Source organism: Chenopodium album, chromosome 7 (assembly GCF_948465745.1).
Source record: "Chenopodium album chromosome 7, dcCheAlbu1.1, whole genome shotgun sequence".
In the NCBI taxonomy this organism is placed as follows: Eukaryota; Viridiplantae; Streptophyta; class Magnoliopsida; order Caryophyllales; family Amaranthaceae; genus Chenopodium; species Chenopodium album.
In genome coordinates this window covers 52,272,973-52,292,231 of record NC_137840.1, presented here as the reverse complement: position 1 = coordinate 52,292,231, position 19,259 = coordinate 52,272,973, and the positions used below count along the sequence as shown (strand labels likewise).

The 19,259-nt window shown below is 37.3% G+C and overlaps 1 protein-coding gene across 1 annotated transcript; it reads left to right on the top strand.

Moving 5' to 3' along the window:
• Positions 1-2,492: 2,492 nt before the first annotated feature.
• LOC145640301 (uncharacterized) lies at positions 2,493-5,717 on the top strand. The gene is made up of 4 exons (XM_081691601.1): positions 2,493-3,659; positions 4,359-4,733; positions 4,821-5,032; positions 5,132-5,717. Exons 1-4 carry the CDS (start codon positions 2,493-2,495, stop codon positions 5,715-5,717), a joined length of 2,340 nt encoding a protein of 779 aa, XP_081547727.1.
• Positions 5,718-19,259: the final 13,542 nt, after the last annotated feature.

Here is a 19,259-nt window from a genome sequence, read left to right as displayed (position 1 = left end):
GTGGGTTTTTTTATTAGCCCATGAATGTGTGAGAAGTTTTAGAAAAAAAAATGCCCATGAAAAAAAGTGGAAAAGAGGAGTGAGAAAGTGGGTAGAGAGATAATGTCATTTTTTTTATTTGCCCATGAATGAGAGTGGTCTAAGATTCAACATACAAAAAACCCATCTTACCTAGGTGAAGGGAATATTTCAAGCATTACCCCAAACTTGAACCCCACTGTGATCATACATGTAAGTATGGTGGCGTCCAAAGGGAAGGAAGCTAGAGCAAAAGAGTCGCCAACAAGTTTTAGGAACTTGTAAACCGTTCACAGGGTGAAGGTTACACCCCTTAACCATCCAAGAGATCGTTAACTCCAATAGGTCTGGAACCAAGACTGGAAGTTCGGGGATGAAGGTACAAATTCAATCTAAAAGAGAAAGAACATGTCCTAATAATAGGCCTCTACTTTATTTTCTCGTATTCATGTGCTTTATGACTAACATGCAATCAATAGGTTAACCCTAAACATGTTTAATATATGTTGGTTGAATATTAATGCACAAATAATTTTATTATTGGCGATCACTTGAATTATAATCATATTAACCCTAAACAATATTACTAATTATCTTATTAAGCGTGATTACAAGTACAAATTCCTTTTAAACATGCATAAAAGATGTGATCAAGCAATAACAACAAATATAATCAAGCAACATAATAATCATCATAATAATAATCATAATTAAAATAATCATGTTAACAATAAAGCATAATAATAGCAAGACCCTAGGCATGATACTAACAAGATTAATAACAAATCCTAGCATGTCACTAAACATCAAAGATCAAAGCTTTAACCCTAACATGATACTAACATGATATTAGGAAAGAAAATAGGAAGCATCAAAGAAATCATACTTGATATAAGGAACTTATTCTTTACCCTAAACTTATTCTTGATATAAGCTGTTGATCCGGTCTCTCACAAACGGCCGCGAACAATTGATCATGTCCTTTCAAAATCATGTGATGATGGCTCGGTGAGGGAAGCATCCTATGACTTAGGGTGGGTGGAGCGAAAACGATCAAAGACTCTGAATCGGTGGGCGGAGAAGGGTGGCTTTAATATTTTGCATAGGGGAGAAGATGGCATCTTCGAGTTCAAATCGAAAGTGATTACTGATGTTGATATGGCCAGGTAGTGGAGCGTGCGGATTAAACAACCTCTTTTTGGTAACTTGGGTAGAAAACGACAGTATTCAAACTCGTCTTCGGCAAATTCGAGTCCGGCCAAGAAGCAACGTAGTGAAGAAGTGAATTCTAATTTTCATGACTTTGATAGTGATATGTAGATCGAGGTGAACACCGAGGAAACTAGAACTATTGAAGATGTTGTTGGTGAGGTGGCGGCACCGAAACAGCCCCCCATGGACTCATGAAGGTTATTACTTGGAATTGTAGGGGATTAAATGACACACTCTCCCCTACTCATCCTTATTTGGTGTGGTTGCTAGCTTCTAAGTTGCCTACTTTTATGTTTATTTCCGAAACTAAAATGTTGTTTAGTGATGTTAGTAATTTAGTTTATGAGTTTACTCCAAATTTTTTTTATGGAGTAGACTCGGCTGGGACTAGGGGGGTTTATCCTTGTTTAGTTGGTATTTGGGGAATGTCTTTTGTGTGGCTTCTTCCCCAAATTTAATCTTTTGTTATGTTGTTGACATTAATGGAAGTAGTAGGCATATTTTGTTATTGTACGGAGCTTCAAGGGTAGAAGATCGGCCTCAAGTGTGGGATGAAATCTCACGTCTTATTTCTCAAACTCCTAATGTGTTAATTATGGGAGAATAAACCAACTAGAGTATTATGGTGATAAGTTGGGAGGTTCAATTTTGATTAAGGGATTGGATGTGTTTTTAGATTGGAGATTCCAAACTAATCTCCTCGAGGTTCCTTTTACGGGTCCCCGTTTTACTTGGTAAAATAAGAGGTTAGGGACGGATTTGATCATGGAACGTTTAGATGGGGCTTACTCTTCTTCACAATGGTTTGATGATTTTCCGGATGGACGGGTGACTCATGAGCCCATTATGGTTTCAGATCATGCGCCTATTATATATGAGTCTAGTAGTAAATGTTCAAAATCTAATAGACCGTATCAAATTGAGACTTGGTACCTGGTGTTTCCAGAGATTAAAGACTTCATTGATGAGGCGTGGAATTTACAATGCTCGGGATCAGTCATGTTCATTTTTCAGCACCGATTGAAGTGGCTGCGAAGTAAAATTAAAAAATGGTGTTTGGATAACAAAAGAGTCTGGGGATAAACTGGAGGAAGTACTCGTCTGATCTTCAGGATCAAGGTGGAAGGGTAAATACTTTGGAGGAAGGTAATAGCTATGTGGCAGCGATCAATGATAAAATCACTCATAGTAGCTTAGAGTTTAAATATTGGCAGCAAAGGATGAAAGATAGGTGGATCAAGGAGGGATATGTTTCCTCTAAAATGATGTATGGAAGGGTGAAGCATCGACAGAAACGGAGGGAAATTGTTACTTTGAGGAAGGATGATGACACCTGGGTGCAGGGACAAGAGGATTTGGAATCTCTAATTCGGGATACTTTGAGAGAAGTTTATAATCCCCCGATGGTCTTTACGATTATAATGAATGAAAGGATTGACTTAGTGTTACGTGAATTGGAGTTACCTTCAATAGAGATGGAGAATGCATCTTCCTTGGTTCGCCCTTTTTCGAACCAAGAAATTCAGAAGGCGATGTTCTCTATTCACAATTTAAAGGCGCCGGGTCCGGATGGCTACATTGCTGAATTCTTTCACCAACATTGGGAGGAAGTGGGCCCTTCGGTTGTTGAGTCGGTACAATCCTTTTTCTCTACAGGTTTCCTTTTAAAGGAATTAAATTCTTTCATTCTTGTTATGATTCCTAAGGTTGAGTGTCCGGAATTGCCTACACAGTTTCGACCTATTAGTTTATGCAATACTATCTATAAATGCATAGCTAAGTGTTTAGTGAATAGGTTGAAATCTCTTTTACCGAACCTTATTTCGGAGTTTCAACACGCTTTTGTGCCGGGTAGATATGTTGAGGATAATGGGATGCTTAGCCATGAGTTACTACATTTGGTTAACACTAGTAATGGTGCGTCCACTAAGGCTGTGATTAAGTTGGATATGTTAAAAGTTTATGATCATGTGAATCGGTCCTTTCTTTTAAGGGTTCTTAGGGCTTATGGCTCTCCAGAAGTTTGGATAAAGTGGATTTCACAATGTATCTCGACGGTTTCATATAAGACTCTCATTAATGGCCAAGTATCGGGAATGTTTAAGCCGGATTGTGGTTTACGACAGGGTGATCCCCTTTCCCCGTACCTCTTTCTTTTCTGCATGGATATTTTATCTCGTATGCTCTCTATGGCGGAAGATATTAACCTAATTAAGGGGTTACGGGTCACGAAAAGATCGCCCTCGATCTCGCATATTTTTTTTGCAGATGACGTAATGGTTTTCTTTCATGCTACTCCTACCTCCTGCCAGCTTGTGGTGGATATCCTAACTAGATTTGGTGAAATCTCGGGGAACCAGCTGAACTTGAATAAATCTTTTGTAAAATTAAGCAAGCTTGCGGAGATGGACGAAGTTACTAGGCTTAAGGTAGTTTTGAATATTGCTCAAGGCTATGTTTGGATAACGAAAAATGGAAGGAAAGGAAAGGAAGGGAAAGGGAGGGAGACAAAGTTCCTTGTTTGGATAATATGTTGGGGGAAGGAAGGGGAGGGAGAGGGTGGGATCCATTTTCCCTCCTTCTTTAATAAAGACCATCCCTTCAAAATTTGAGAGATTTGGAGGGAAAATAGAGCTCATCATTTCCTCCACTTTCCCTTCCTTCCCCTTCCTCCTATTTCCCTCCCTTCCATTTCCCTTCTAATTTGTTATCCAAACATAGCATAAGTTTCTGTCTTGGATAGGCATTTGGGGGCGCCCATTGATTTCTCTACGAGGAAACAGGTAGCTTTCAAGTTCTTGGTTGATAAGTTGGCGGCTAGAATTCTGTCTTGGGCGGCTCTGAATCTCTCACAGTCGGCAAAACTTATTTTGATTAACACATTTCTGATTAGTATCTCTTCACATGTAATGAAATGCTTCAAGTTGCCTACCTCGATTACTAATAGGATTGATTCCTTGATTGCTCGGTTTTGGTGGGGAAATAAGGGGGAAAAAGGCATGCATTGGGTTAGACAGGGTATTATTCAGAGGCCGAAGGGAATGGGAAGCCTTGGTATTCGGTCTATGGTATGTTTAAACGATGCTCTTTTGTTCAAACAAGTGACGCAAATGCATTGTAATTCCCAGCTATTAGTGGCTCGAGCTCTAGAGCCAGTTCATACTTGTTCTCTGTGCACCGGGAACGTAAGGTCTAGTCTCCGGGGTAATGCTTCTTGGGGTAGACAAGGCTTGTTTAATGTGGCAAATAAGATGATTAGAGGTTTCAATTGGAAGATAGGGAATGGTGAAAGAGTGAAAGTTGCGAATATGAGGTGGGTGCATGGCTCAACTCCAGTGTTTAATTCTAACCAACTTCTTCGAGGGGTTGGTTCAGGGAGAGTGAAAGATTTGATCATTCAGGAAACTAGATCTTGGAATGTGGCTCTTATTAGGAACAGGTTTGAATGGAGTACTGCTCAGAAAATTTTGGACATGGAGTTGCCGTCTACTAAGGAGAAGGATGTGCTTTATTAGGAGCACCACGCCTCAGGGGTGTACACTGTTAAGACGGGATATGCTTTGCTAATGTGTGATTTTTCTTTGCAACAGGATGCTTGCTCTGAATATACTTTTTTCAGCCTCATTTGGAAGCTCAATATACCGCCGAAATGGAGTCTGTTCTTATGGAAGATAGTGATGAATGGTTTAGCAGTTAAGTCAAACTTGGCCCAAAGGGGTGTAGATATAGATGACTTCTGTGACTCTTGTTGTATGGCACAAGATAATCTTCAACATCTTTTTAGGATGTGCTCTTTTGCGAGGTATGCTTGGTAGAATTGCCCTTTGCATATCTCTCCTGAAAATGATGAATCTACTCCTTTGCGACAATGGATTCAGAATCATATCCTGCTTTTTCATAGCGAGGATGAAAAGAATAGTGAACGAATTGGCATGTTCATTGGAATTCTTTGGAGTCTATGGTTAACTAGAAATGGGAGGGTCTTCTGTAATGAAGGGGGATATCTTGCAGACTTGTTTAATAACTATAGCCTAGAAATTCGGCAATTATCCATCTGGAAGAGAGTTGAGGGTAGTAATGCTTCTGGGATAAAGGAGGCAACGACTAATGGGGCACCACCTGGCTTTCAAAGAGTAAACATTGGTTTCGAAAGGGAGGAATTATTACACCCAACCGATGCTAGATTGGACGCCATCATTATGGTGGATGGCTCTTGGCACAAGACGAGTAGGAATGTTGGCATGGGATGGGCTTACTCACTGGACCGTCTAACCTATATAAATGGTGGTGGTGATTATGGAAAAGCCCTCTCTTCTCTACATGCGGAACTTCTGGCTTGTGTGGCTGCTCTAAAGTGGGCAAGAATAAAAGGGTATCAACGAATTGTTCTTTTTACTGATTCACTTGCCATTGTTCAGTTAATTCAACATCCGAAAAGGAGAGCTAGAAGTTCGTTTCTTATGGACAATACAGGAAATGCTTCATGAAGGAGGGCTATTTACATCTTGCGTCATTTGGAAAGTTGGACGGGAGCAAGTTGCTAAAGCTCATGATATTGCTACTAGATGTAGAGGTGAACCCTTTTGTTTTTCTAGTTAGTTTGCTTTAGTTTGTTGTTATAAAAAAAAAACATCATACTAAGAAAAGCATCCTAACATGATACTAGGAATCAAAATAACAACCTAAACATGATTTCCATATCAAAATATCAATTAAAAATTAAAGCACTTACTTGGACTCCTTGTACCTCTTTCTAATAACAAAATACACACATTAGTAACTTCAAGGAACATAATAAATCAATAATTAAATTAAATAATTGAAAGAAAGAATTAAGAAAGTTTAGACTAGATTTGGGACCAAACCCTCATAAATACAAACCTTTCACGTCTAGGGCGAAGGCAACTTCGAATTATGCTAGGTGTGTTTAGATCTTGGGATTTCGAAATTTTTTTTGTAAAAATGTGGTTTAGAAAGAGAGAGAAAGTATCAAGAATGTTTTGATGAGAGTTGGTGAAAATTAGATGGAGAATTGATGAGATGTGATGAGGATTGGTGATTGAAAATGGAGGTCTAAGGACGCTATTTATAAAGAAAACCTTCCGGATTTGATAAAAAAGAATTGATGTTTGAAGAGGAATAAAACACTCTATTACGCCGCAACAGCCCCTGTCGCCGCGCAACAGGGCTTGTCACCGCGCGACAGGCCTATCGTCCGGCGCTGAAATACAGTTTTTGCGGATTTTGTTTTTATTATATCTTTTGATCCAGAAGTCCAAATAAGGCATATAATATGTAGTTGGAAATATCTTGAAGTCTAATTTCCTGCCCAATTAAAATCAGAGTAAAATCTTTTTTATATAAAAAGATATGGCTGAAATAATGGAAGGGTATCAGTTTTGGATAGAGTTTCGTATCTCACTCATATCTTTTTCGTTATAGCTCGGAATTAATATTATAATATATCATTGGAAATATAATTTCAATATCTATTTAAACATATAAAATTTGGATAAAGATAATAAGTCACGAAAATAATATCTGAACATATTCCATTTCGTACAAAACAAGGATTCTCAAAATGAGTAGTTTTATTCAATTTCAAACTCTTTGAAACATAATTATCAATTCTAACTCCATTAGGATTTAAGAGAACCTTCTATATTATTCTAGAAGACTATAATCAATCATTATAGCTTTAGAAATGATAATTAATAATAGGTCCTCCTCTAGATCATTGGGCCGTATGTAAGAACCAAACCGGACCCAGTTTAGTATTTTGGCCATAACTTCCTCATTATTCATCGGAATTGGGCTTATAATATATCGTTAGAAAGGTCTTTTTAAACCCCATCCAACTACACTATTATTGGACCCTTGTAATGCACCAAACTAAACAGGAATTCACGTTTTTCATAAATAGGGTAAGAAAAGAAATATTTTCAAAAACAGAAAGAAGAGGTATTTTAATAAAAACATACTCATCACTAGACTTTTCACACTTTCGCTATGTTCGATAATCAAATGACATGAAAGGTATTCATCACTGGGTTTGGTTTTGGGGAGAGACAGTTGGGTGTCTATAGAAGCCCCCACTTTGACTGAGTTTGGAGAAACGCAAGTTTCGAAAACAAAAGTCACAGTATCGATAGGGACGGAGAATGATTCAGAACGTTCTGCGATCCTAAATCATTGTTGTAACGCTGATACCTGCAAACTATCGTTAATTAAAACAGATAAGAGAGTTAAGAAACACTTATCTTGCACCGTCGACCACACGTCTCTAGAGGAAACCAATTTGTTGTGTTGTTGTTGTGACAACCTTCCACAAGCTAAGGAACGCCATCTTGCTGTTTTGATGTTCACTCGTCTCTGAACAATATAATGGAGCTTTTTTTATATGTCCACACGTCTCTGAACAAAGAGCTTTTTAATGATATGCCCACGCCTCTCTGAGCAACAGAGCTTTTTTGATATGTCCACGCGTCTCTAAACAAAGAGCTTTGATATGATATGCCCACGCGTCTCTGAGAAAAAGAGCTTTTTTCTTGAATCATAGTGACAACCTTCCCAATCATAGCAAAAGTCATCGAAGACCGCCTCATCACGAACCGCTCTTCTCAAATCTTGGTGACAACCTCCATAATCTTAGCGAATGTTGTCAAAGACCGCCCATCTTGTGCTATCTTCTCAAATCTTTGTGACAACCTCCATAATCTTAGCGAATGTTGTCGAAGACCGCCCATCTTGTGCTATCTTCTCAAATCTTGGTGACAACCTCCACAATCTTAGCGAATGTTGTCGAAGACCGCCCATCTCGTGCTATCTTCTCAAATCTTGGTGACAACCTCCACAATCTTAGCGAATGTTGTCGAAGATAACTTCTCTTGAAGTCGTCCTCAGTTGTTGCGGTAATATTCTGAAGAAAAACTACCGAAGACCAACGCTTGTCGATCCTTAGAGCTCGCTTGAACTTTGCTGCCGTGATATTTGTTGAAATTTCAACAGTGCCAGTACGTCGACGCATTTTTGCTGTTTGCGAACCAGTATGTCGGTGCTTCTGTTGTTTATGAACCATTATGCCGGTGCCTTTGTTGTTTATGAATCATTATGTCGGTGCCTTTGCTGGGAACCAATGTTTAGGCGCTTTAAGCTAAGTGAGATGATCATTTATCAAGTCGATCACTCAATGTAATTGTAACCAAGCCGATTACTAAATCATGTCAAGTTTCTTAGAGGGGCTAACTGGCATACCAAGGAACCCAAACTGCTGCACAAGGTCCAAATAATCATTCTAAGAGGCCTCATACTATGTCGCCACTTCAGCGGCTGCTAGAAACTGTTGTCGCCGCGATTTCTTCTTGTCGCCTGTTGACAGCATCTGTCGCGCAGCGACAAATTTGTCTAGCGGCGCTGCACTCGGATTTTCCGAATAAAACCCCCTTTATTCCTCATTTTGCTGTTGCTGTTCGTTGCTCGGTTTCACTCCGAACTTTGAACTTGGTCGTTTCCTTTCAACCAAATCCGCTCAAATCTTTTGTAAATTAAAGCTCTTCATCTCTTATTTAATGATCCATGTTATTTTTCTTAAACTCCTCTCATCTTGGAAGAATCTCATGCGTCATATTCGCGGTTTTTTGAAAAAAACCAAGAATATTCTCGCTTGCTAGGATGCACCTGCATTTATATTTTTTACTATAGGACTTTGCTCATCTCTTTAGTTATCTTAGGGTTGACCTAAGGATTAGTGTTGCTTAAATCATTAAGACTTAATGTGTTTCAAACATATATACTTGCCATGACTTGACTCAAAGTGTTTGACTCATGTAACTTGACTCAATTCAAGATGATATGACACGACATGACTCAATGTACATGACTCGTGTGTGCATTATAGTGTGAAGTAAAAAATTTCCGTAATTTTTTGTGGAGGGTACCGACTTTCTTCCGAAAAAGAAAGACACCAAAAAGGAAGAAGTTTTTTATGGTGCATGTTGAATGAACTTAGTCAAATGTTGTTTGATACTATCTCTCAAGGTTCAAAAATTAATTCATCCTAGGCTATCTCAATTGTTGACTCAATGATGAAAGTATTTGGGAAACTTAGGCACGGAGACTAAGCATTTCATACTTCGTGATGCAATGATGAGTGATTTTGTTATGACAAAGTATGCTTCAACGTTGTGTTAAGATTTCATGACAAAGGGTTCCTAAGGGAGGTATATTTGGTCATGTATCTATGCAGTGTGTGAAAGTGACACTAAGGTTAGGCAGGAAAGGCTAAGTGTATGGAAAAAAATATTGAAAAGAGTCAAATAATGGTGGTGACTCTTAGGCTGGGTAAGCTAATGATTTAAAGATCAAGACCCCAAGTCTAGCTCTAAGTGAATAGGGATGAGCATAGGGGATCCCTTGATATGATCAATTATGAACATAAATATGAATGCATTTTTATTACGGCCGCACCTCGATGTGAGGTTGCCTACGTATCCGTTAGGAATCCGGCCGAACGTAGCTCTAGCCGAACCTTGCAAAAGTGTGTGTATACCTTAAAAAGGTATTTTTAAAGGTTGTAACGTGGTTAGGCTAAAGGTTTGAAGAAGAAGGGGATAAAGGCTCAAGACCCTAGATAAGCCCCCAAGGTGTGTAATCTTGCATTCGAATCTTTATATTTTTATACTTAAGACTTTTAACTCTTTTTTAGCTCTTTTTTTTTTTTTATTTTGCATTTTTTTTTGAGCCTTTTTTTTATAAGTGTGGGCAATCCCGATCATGCTGTCTATCACTCACTTGGCATTCATGTTTCTCAGGCACGGTACCGAGCACTCGATAAGAGACGCAATCTGAGACGTGTTCATATCAAAGACATTAGAACACTTGCCCTTTTGTACACTTTTATTCATATATTTTTTTCTATCTTAATTTTTTTGAAATCACTCAAGCTTTTGAAATTGCATAAGTTGCACATCATCCCATCCCAAGGTTAGGTAGATGTGGGTTGAAGAAAGAAAAGTCAATCGTTAGACGAGGCTCAAAGTGGGTTATAAAGAAAGGATTGTATATTTGAAAGGTGAAAGGTAATATGATGTGGCCACAAGGGGTGCCTCAAATCATTGGTATACCTTGTGCTTAGTTCGACATAGATTTTTTTTTTAATGCAATGCAATGATCATATGCAAGGAAATAAATGCTCATTTTATTTAAAAAGTGAAGGGTAAAAATCAAACTCTAAGAAATAAATTCAAGGAGGATGAAGGGTGCCTATGCTAGACTTATTGGGGAAAGGATTTGAAAAAAAGAAGAAGAAAGCATAAAATCTTGGTGAGAAGCTTGCCTTGTGCATTTGTTTCATCATTACCCTCAATTTTTGTGTTTGTCAAACACATGACTCAAACTCGATTCAACATGCATGGATGGAAGAAGGTTGGAAGAATGAAGTTTGTGATATGGAGAAAGCATGTAGAGAATGGAAAGATGATGTAGATGGAGAGATATGAAAAAATTAGGAATAGAATGTACCCCAACTCAAAATGACGGAAAAAATCGACTCATGCATGAACCTAAGACATGGTCATGGTGACATATACACAAAGTGTGTGCTACTACTAGTGATTTTAGGTGACATGTTAAGACTCGTGTCATGACCATGTGGCTAGACTATGTGACTAGACTCGAACAAAGACTAAGTTAAGACTTCATGTGTTGCATTAAACTGGAAAGGTTGTGGTATTTTAGTCATAACTTTTTATCTGTGACTCTGATTGGGATGAAACCAACGCCAAATTAAATATAAAACTCGGGGCTACAGATCCATAGGTTGTAAGACACGTAGTTCTTCCTAGAACTCTGGCTATGACCAAAAAACATTGACACTTGTGCAGTATACGAGAATAAAAATCCCGGTTGACTCAAAGGAACTATGAATCGATTTAAGGTATTTTCATTAGTTCAAATTAATTAATCAATTAATTAAGCAAATCCCTTTAGTCATTGTTTAGTTTATTATGATTTATTTACAAACACAAGTCAAACCAAACGGTTAGTTTAGTCACATGTAAGTATGCACGGGCAAATAATGCACAAGTAGTCAAGTAGTCACAACATGATGCAATGATTTTGCAACCTAACCATGGCTCTAGTTCTCTAAAGTTCAAGGATAAGGGTTAGTCAAAGAGGGTCCATGGTTATGAGTCCATATGCACCGCGCGGAAGCCTTACCTTTGGAAGGGTTGCCGCGTGTGGATGGGAGGCCGAGAGTAAAACTCGCTTCCATGGTTTGGTGAATTCAACATTCTCGGATGTACCCTTTGTTGCTCAGAGCATTCAATCAGGTAGATGGAGCATGAATTCCCAATGGGTTATGTCCATATGTAGAACACATATGGGTTTCAGAAAAGTGAGAAAAACTCAATTAGGAAGTAGAATCGAGCCAACACTGCTAGAACTAGTCGAAAGAAGAACTCATATTTCTGACTCGGTATTGGAAGAACGCAACACTAGCCAACAGGGACTGTCGCCGCGATATAGCCCTGGCGCCTGGTGACAGAATAGTCGCTCGGCGATAGAGCCATATCTTCGGCGACAGGCTCTATTTTCTAGACGCCAGTTCCTACATGCGTCAGCAGCTTTCTGTGTTCTTAAATTTTCCAGTTTTTCGCAGCATTATTTCGATTCTAGTTGTGAAAGATATTCCTCAAATTTCCTACGCGTAAAAATCCTATGTTTTGACTCATTACGGATGTTCTTTCCAATGAGAACCTTTTTTATGCATATGACAATAATGTTAATTCAAATTACGCACATGAAATACTTAGAATTTTTCGAGCCTCATCCACTCATTCTAAATCATTGCCGAAATAAAATTCAGGAATTAAAATAGAAATCCTCCCCAATGGAGTCGCCAAAAACTATAGGGAATATTTCAAGCATTACCCCAAACTTGAACCCCACCGTGATCATACACTTAAGCATGGTGGCGTCCACAGGGAAGGAAGCTAGAGCAAAAGAGTCGCCAACAAGTTTTAGCAACTTGTAAACCGTTCACAGGATGAAGGTTACACCCCTTAACAGTCCAAGAGATCGTTAACTCCAATAGGTATGGAACCAAGACTGGAAGTTCGGGGATGAAGGTACAAATTCATTCTAAAAGAGAAAGAACCTGTCCTAATAATAGGCCTCTACTTTATTCTTCTCGTATTCATGTGCGCTTTATGACTGACATGCAATCAATAGGTTAACCCTAAACATGTTTAATCTATGTCGGTTGAATATTAATGCACAAATAAATCTATCACTGGCGATCACTTGAATTATAATCATATTAACCCTAAACAAGATAATTAATTATCTTATTAAGCGTGATTACAAGTACAAATTCCTTCTAAACATGCATAAAAGGCGTGATCAAGCAATAACAATAAATAAAATCAAGCAACATAATAATCATGATAATAATAATCATAATTAAAATAATCATGTTAACAATAAAGCATAATAAAAGCAAGGCCCTAGGCATGATACTAACAAGATTAATAACAAATCCTAGCATGTCACTAAACATCAAAGATTAAAGCTTTAACCCTAACATGATACTAACATGATATTAGGAAAGAAAATAGGAAGCATCATAGAAATCATACTTGATATAAGGAACTTATTCTTTACCCTAAACATCATACTAAGAAAAGCATCCTAACATGATACTAGATAGGAATCAAAATAACAACCTAAACATGATTTCTATATCAAAATATCAATTAACAATGAAATCACTTACTTGGACGCCTCGTACCTCTTTTTAATTTCAAAATACACAAGTTAGTAACTTCAAGGAAAATAATAAATCAAGAATTAAATTAAATAATTGAATGAAAGAATTAAGAAAGTTTAGACTACATTTGGGACCAAACCCTCAGAAATATCAAACCTTTCACGTCTAGGGCGAAAGCAACTTCGAATTATGCTAGGTGTGTCTAGATCTTATGAAAGAGAGAGAGAGTATCAAGAAATTTTTTATGAGAGTTGGTGAAAATTAGATTGAGAATTGATGAGGATTGGTGATTGAAAACAGAGGTCTAAGGACGCTATTTATAACGAATACAGTCCGGATTTGAAAAAAAAGAATCGAAGTTTGAAGAGGAATAAAACACGCCGCTGTCACCGCAACAGTCCCTGTCGCCGCGCAACAAGGCTTTTCGCCGAGCGACAGGCCTGTCGTCCGGCGCTGCAAGATAGTTTTTTCATATTGTGTTTTTATCATATCTTTTGATCCAAAAGTCCAAATAAGGCATATAATATGTCGTTGGAAAGCTCTTGAAGTCTAATTTCCAACCCAATTACCACTACTACAAAAATGGGAATACAGAATGCCTAAAACATGCAATATAGAACGCCTCAGAGGCGTTCTTCTGAGGGGGTGCCCTATAAGTTCTACAGAACGCCTCTTTGAGGCGTTCTATATCTATCACAATACAGATCGCCTATCTCAGATAGGCGCTTCATATGCTAGGTACAAAATAAATAAAAAATAAGGAAAAGAGAGTTGTCATCTTAGGATAGGCGTTCTATAGCTATAAAAAAAGAGAACGCCTATCACAGATAGGCCCTCTCTTTTCCTTACACTTTTTTTTTTAAAAAAATAATTAAACTATTATATAATAATAATAATAATAATAATAATAATAATAATAATAATAATAATAATAATAATAATAATAATAATAATAATAATAATAATAATAATAATAATTAGTCCATAATGAATAAAACACCATTAAAATAACATTAAATTAATTTGAAAAATTACAAATTATTTTAATTACAACAAAGTTCCGTACAAGAAATTTACATTACAAGATCTATCATACTTCGTACAAAATAATTAAGCCAATGGTGTCAATCCTGCCGCTGTCAAGCAAATTTCCGCTCATAAATCTGTAAAAACGTATAACAACAAATGATAAGACTATAGTTGCAATGTAATTTAAAAGAATTTTATACAACTTCAATCACGCCCTTGCTAGAAACCCAGATTCCACCGAATTCAACGAACATAATATTAATTGAGCCATTCAAAACCCTGATCCACCTCAACAAAAATAGATCTTAATACAATTTATTACAACAATAAAATCTCATCTCATAAGATATTAAAAATAAAACCAGTTCATATAACACTCATACATGTTCTAACAATCCAATTAAACAAACTAAACATAAAAAATGAAGAAATTGACACAAACAATAACCAAATTCAATCCAAATTCACAAATCTTCTCATCAATCACAACTTAACACCTTAAAATCAATCCCTAAATCACATTACCTGTTCAGAAGTGCATTTAAGGGCTTCACCAGGAACCGAAACGATTCCCGCAACATCAACAATCGATTCAAGGCTCAATGAATTTTCAAACCTAACCATTTGCTCACTAAATTTCTCCTTCGCAACCATAAGATCACATTGAACCGTAAACAAACCTTCTCGAATAACAACGAACGCCATCTTCTTTGATACCGCTCGAATCGCTTGCACTCATTCTCTAATAAGAATCTCCTCGTCTTTGAGATCGGAGGTGAGAGATTTCACCTCGGTCCATTTACGGCCGGTGACGGGCTTCGATTGGAGCTTAATGAGCGGGACATCGTCGTAGTTGTCGGCGAGAGGATCGGCGATTGAGGCTTCGGCGAGTGCTGAACAAAAACATATAAAATCGTCTCTAAATCCGCAAATATTCAACAAAAACTATCCCAAAAACTTAATCAACCCAGAAACTTAATGATTTCAAAACTTCATAAATTTGATAAATAAATTTAAATCAACTCAAAAACTCGAGTGTAGAAGAATCCTTACTTGCTAGATCTAAAGAGGAAGGAGGTGAGAGAAAGAGTTTTGAGGGGAGTGGATGAGTGACTGAAGTGTGTTATAACGGCTGATTGCAAAATCAAAGAAGTTCTAGGGTTTTTTTTTTCTTTTTGTTAATTTAATTATTTTTTTAATCATTTTTTTAATATTATGTTAAAAGCAAATAGAGCTGTTATCTAACCCAAGCGCTCTATATTGTAAAGTCACTTTTTCATTAAAATAATAATAAATGATATAGAACGGTTAAGTAGGAGAGGGGCTCTATAACTTTCAACTTACAAAACGCTCATCTTACTTAGGCGATCTGTAAAATTCTATAGATCGCCTATCCAACTTGACTGTTGTGTATTGTGTGTTGCTTATTCCCATTTTTGTGGTAGTGTACAATCAGATTAAAATATTTTTTAGATTTAAAGATATGGCCGAAATAGTGGAAGGGTGTCAGTTTTGGATAGAGTTTCGTATCTCATTCATATCTTTTTCGTTATAGCTCGGAATTAATATTATAATATATCATTGGAAAGATAATTTCAATATATATCCAACCATATAAAATTTGGATAAATATTATGAGGCATGAAAATTATATCAGAACATATTTCATTTCGTATAAAACAAGGATTCTCATAAGGAGTAGTTTTATTCAATTTAAAACTCTTTGAAACATAATTACCTATCCTAACTCCATTAGGATTTAAGAGAACCTTCTAGAGTATTCTAGAAGACTATAATCAATCTTAATAGCTTTAGGAATGATAATTAATAATAGGCCCTCCTCTAGATCATTGGGCCGTATGTAAGAACCAAACCGGGTCCAGTTTAGTATTTTGGTCATAACTTCCTCATTATTCATCGGAATTGGGCTTATAATATATCGTTGGAAAGGTCTTTTTTATCCCTATCCAACTACACAATTATTGGACCCTTTTCATGGATAAAACTAATCTGGAATACACGTTTTTCATAAATAGGGTAAGGATAGAAATATTTTCAAAAACATAAAGAAGAGATATTTTAATAAAAACATCCTCATCACTAGACTTTTCACACTTTCGCTATGTTCGATAATCAAATGACATGAAAGGTATTCATCATTATGTTTGGTTTTGGGGAGACACATTTGGGTGTCTACACTAGGCGTTCTATAAAATCCTTGAGATCGTCTATCCTACTTAATAGTTGTGTATTATGCGTTCCTTTTTCCACTTTATGTAGTAGTGTCCTGATTTATGATAGGGACATTATAACCTATCTGTCCTTTTGAGTGATTCAAAATTTCTTAGCTCGAGAGGTTTGATCTTCCCATTCTAGAAGAGCTTTTGAAACATATTTTCATAAGTGGTGCCAATAGGTGTACATGACTTGTTACTCCTTTTGGGTGTTTTGACTACTTTGATAGAAAGGGTTTTCTTTCGGTAGTCTTAGTGGGTGTCATCATTTCGGACATGTCTCTTTTCTCCATCTCTTTTGCTTCTTGGAGAGCATGGTGAAGTTGGGCCATCGCTGCCCTTTATTGGGTCATTGATGCCCTCATTTTGTTTATGAGTACACATGTATCTTCCTTAGGAGCTGGTTCCTTATTTGGAGGAAAATATCTCATGGCATCGAAGAAAATGTCCTTCTCTTCATCACTGGAATGAGTTTCTTTAAGTGGTTTGATGAGAAGTGATGGGTCAGCGTGACCTTCCTCATAAAAAATGGCTAAGGAATCTTAAAGTGGACCATTATATATTGATGATTAGATTGTTGTTTGTAGGAGGTAATGGAAGTTTATTACTATCTATTAGATCCTGAATTTCCTCCTTTAACTTCCAACAGTTTTAAGTTGGGTGGCCCTTGCCTTGATGATCTTTGCAATGTGCATTGGGATTCCAACTAGTCGTCCTCCTTTCGACCGGTGGACCTCCAAATGGTCCAATAGGAGTTATGAGAACTTTTGCATGAAGACGATCAAATGTTGTGTCATAACTCATGCCAATAGGTGTGTAATTTTTCCTAAATGGCTTCTTTTGTCCTTGATTATTCATAGCTAGGACCTCATTCTGATTAAAGGTGCTAACATTGTTGGAGAGGGTAGTTTTGGAAGAAGAAGGATTGTCCTTCTTCTTTCCTTTCCAGCCACTATTGGAAGTGTTAACAATTTTTTGTTTTGCAAGGTCGTCTTTTATGTTGATTCATATGTCAAAGACGGCCTTGAAAGTACTCAAATTGCTTTTGTATTTGAGATGCTTAGAGTAATTTTCTTGAAGGTTTTCGATGAACATCCTTATAGATTCTTTTTCAGTGAGAACCTCAACCATTTTGGCGGAAGTTTCCCTCCACTTATTAAAGAAGGAGAAGAACCCTTCATTCTCCTTTTGCTTTAACATCTCAAGTTCTCTATGGTAAGTTTCAACTTGAATGTTTCACTTATATCTATCTATGAAAGTGTTTGTTATTGAATCCCAAGAAGAGATCTTCCCTTTATTAAGGGAAAAAAACCATGGTTGATAAACGGTTTCTAACGACAGTGAAAATAGAGGATGAAAAAACTAATTATCAATCCCTTTAATATTCATTATTGTTTAAAAAGCTCTTAAGTAGAAGTATGGATTGTTAGTTGGCTTGAATCTAGGGATGTCATTGGCATTGAACTTCTACGGAAGAATTTCCTTGTCCACCGAGACCCCTTGTGAGCTAATCCCCTGAAACCTACAGTTATTAGGGAGCTTGCTCAAGATTTCTTCCATTCGCTCCATATGTTGTTGTTTTGCACAGTCATTTACTTGAAGAACAATGGTCTTCATCATCTCAATTAAACTACCAAGGTTCTGCCTAAGTTCATTGACTTAATCATGAGTTGTCATTTTCTTCTTAGCTTTTCTCTTTTGTCAAATTGGTTTATCAAAGAGTAAGACTTGGACGAAAGTGTTGTCCTTGATTAATCGTCCTGCCTATGTTGGACTTAATGACTTGACTCAAATTAACTTTGACTTTATTGGTTTTAAAGGAAAAAAAAGCAAAAATAGGATGTATATTTTTGGGAATCAAGTGTAGGGTTTAAGCAACTTGGTTTTTTTTAATTTGGAGGATTAATATCCGACTTACCCCCCCTAAAAAAATGATGAAAAACACGCGCACACAAGACTCGCTAGACATGGTCATGGTGATTATATTTACAAGGTGTGTATTTAAGAAAGTGAGTGAAAGTGACATGCTTTGAAACTAGTGTAAAACCATTGGACTATGTGCCTAGACTCAAACAAAGAATAAATACAGCTTATGCCGTTAATAAAAAAAAGGTTAATTAGACTCAGATCAGCGTGAAGACTCGAGCAGAAAAATGGACCGTCCCCGAAGCAACGGCACTGTAGCTAAACGCGATGGGCCATCGCGGCGCGATAAAGTTATCGTGTCGTGATGGACACCGTCGTGTCCTGCCACAGGTCTGACCTTCGCGTCATTAATGATGCGTCGGTCTGGGCTTGTTTCCAATGTTCTGATGTAAAAAAGGACAAGCCTAAAGTCCTACTAAGTTAGTTTAATCAATTTATTAAACTTTAATTATTTAAATCAACTAATTAATTAAGCAAAGGCCTACATAGTCATTAATTAGTTTATTTAAATTCTCAAACAAGTCAAACAAACGGTAGTGTAAATATGCACAAGCAAAGATGCACAAGTAGGCAAGTAAGCACAATATGATGCAATGAGTTTGTAACCTAACCATGGCTCTAGTTCTCTAAATTTCAAGGATAAGGGTTACTCAAAGAGGGTCCATGGTTATGAGTCATGATGCCTTGCGTAGAAGCCTTACCTTTGGAAGGGATGGCGCGTATGGATGGGACCCCACAAGTTAAACTTGCTATCATGGTTTTGTGAACTCACAAACTCGGATGTACCCTTCGTTGCAATGAGCGTTCGATTGGGTAGATGGATCGTGAATTCCCATAGGGTTATGGCCATATGTAGAACACATATGGGTTCAGAAAGATGAGAAAAACTAAATCAGGAAGTAGAACCCAGCAAATAGTAAACAAGAACGCAGATTTCTTACTCGGTATTGGAAGAACTTGGCGTGAGACAACAGTGACCATCGCGAGACGATAGCCCTGTCGCGATACAATATTACTATCGCGCCGCGACAGAGATATCGCACTGGGATGGGCACTGTTTTCTCAACGCC

Excerpts from the sequence above, each read along its gene's own strand:
- LOC145640301 (XM_081691601.1), top strand. The coding sequence starts at position 2,493 with ATGATGTATGGAAGGGTGAAGCATCGACAGAAACGGAGGGAAATTGTT. Across the intron at positions 3,660-4,358 it reads ACGAAGTTACTAGGCTTAAG|CTATTAGTGGCTCGAGCTCT; the intron begins GTAGTTTTGAAT and ends TGTAATTCCCAG. Across the intron at positions 4,734-4,820 it reads CGTCTACTAAGGAGAAGGAT|GATGCTTGCTCTGAATATAC; the intron begins GTGCTTTATTAG and ends TCTTTGCAACAG.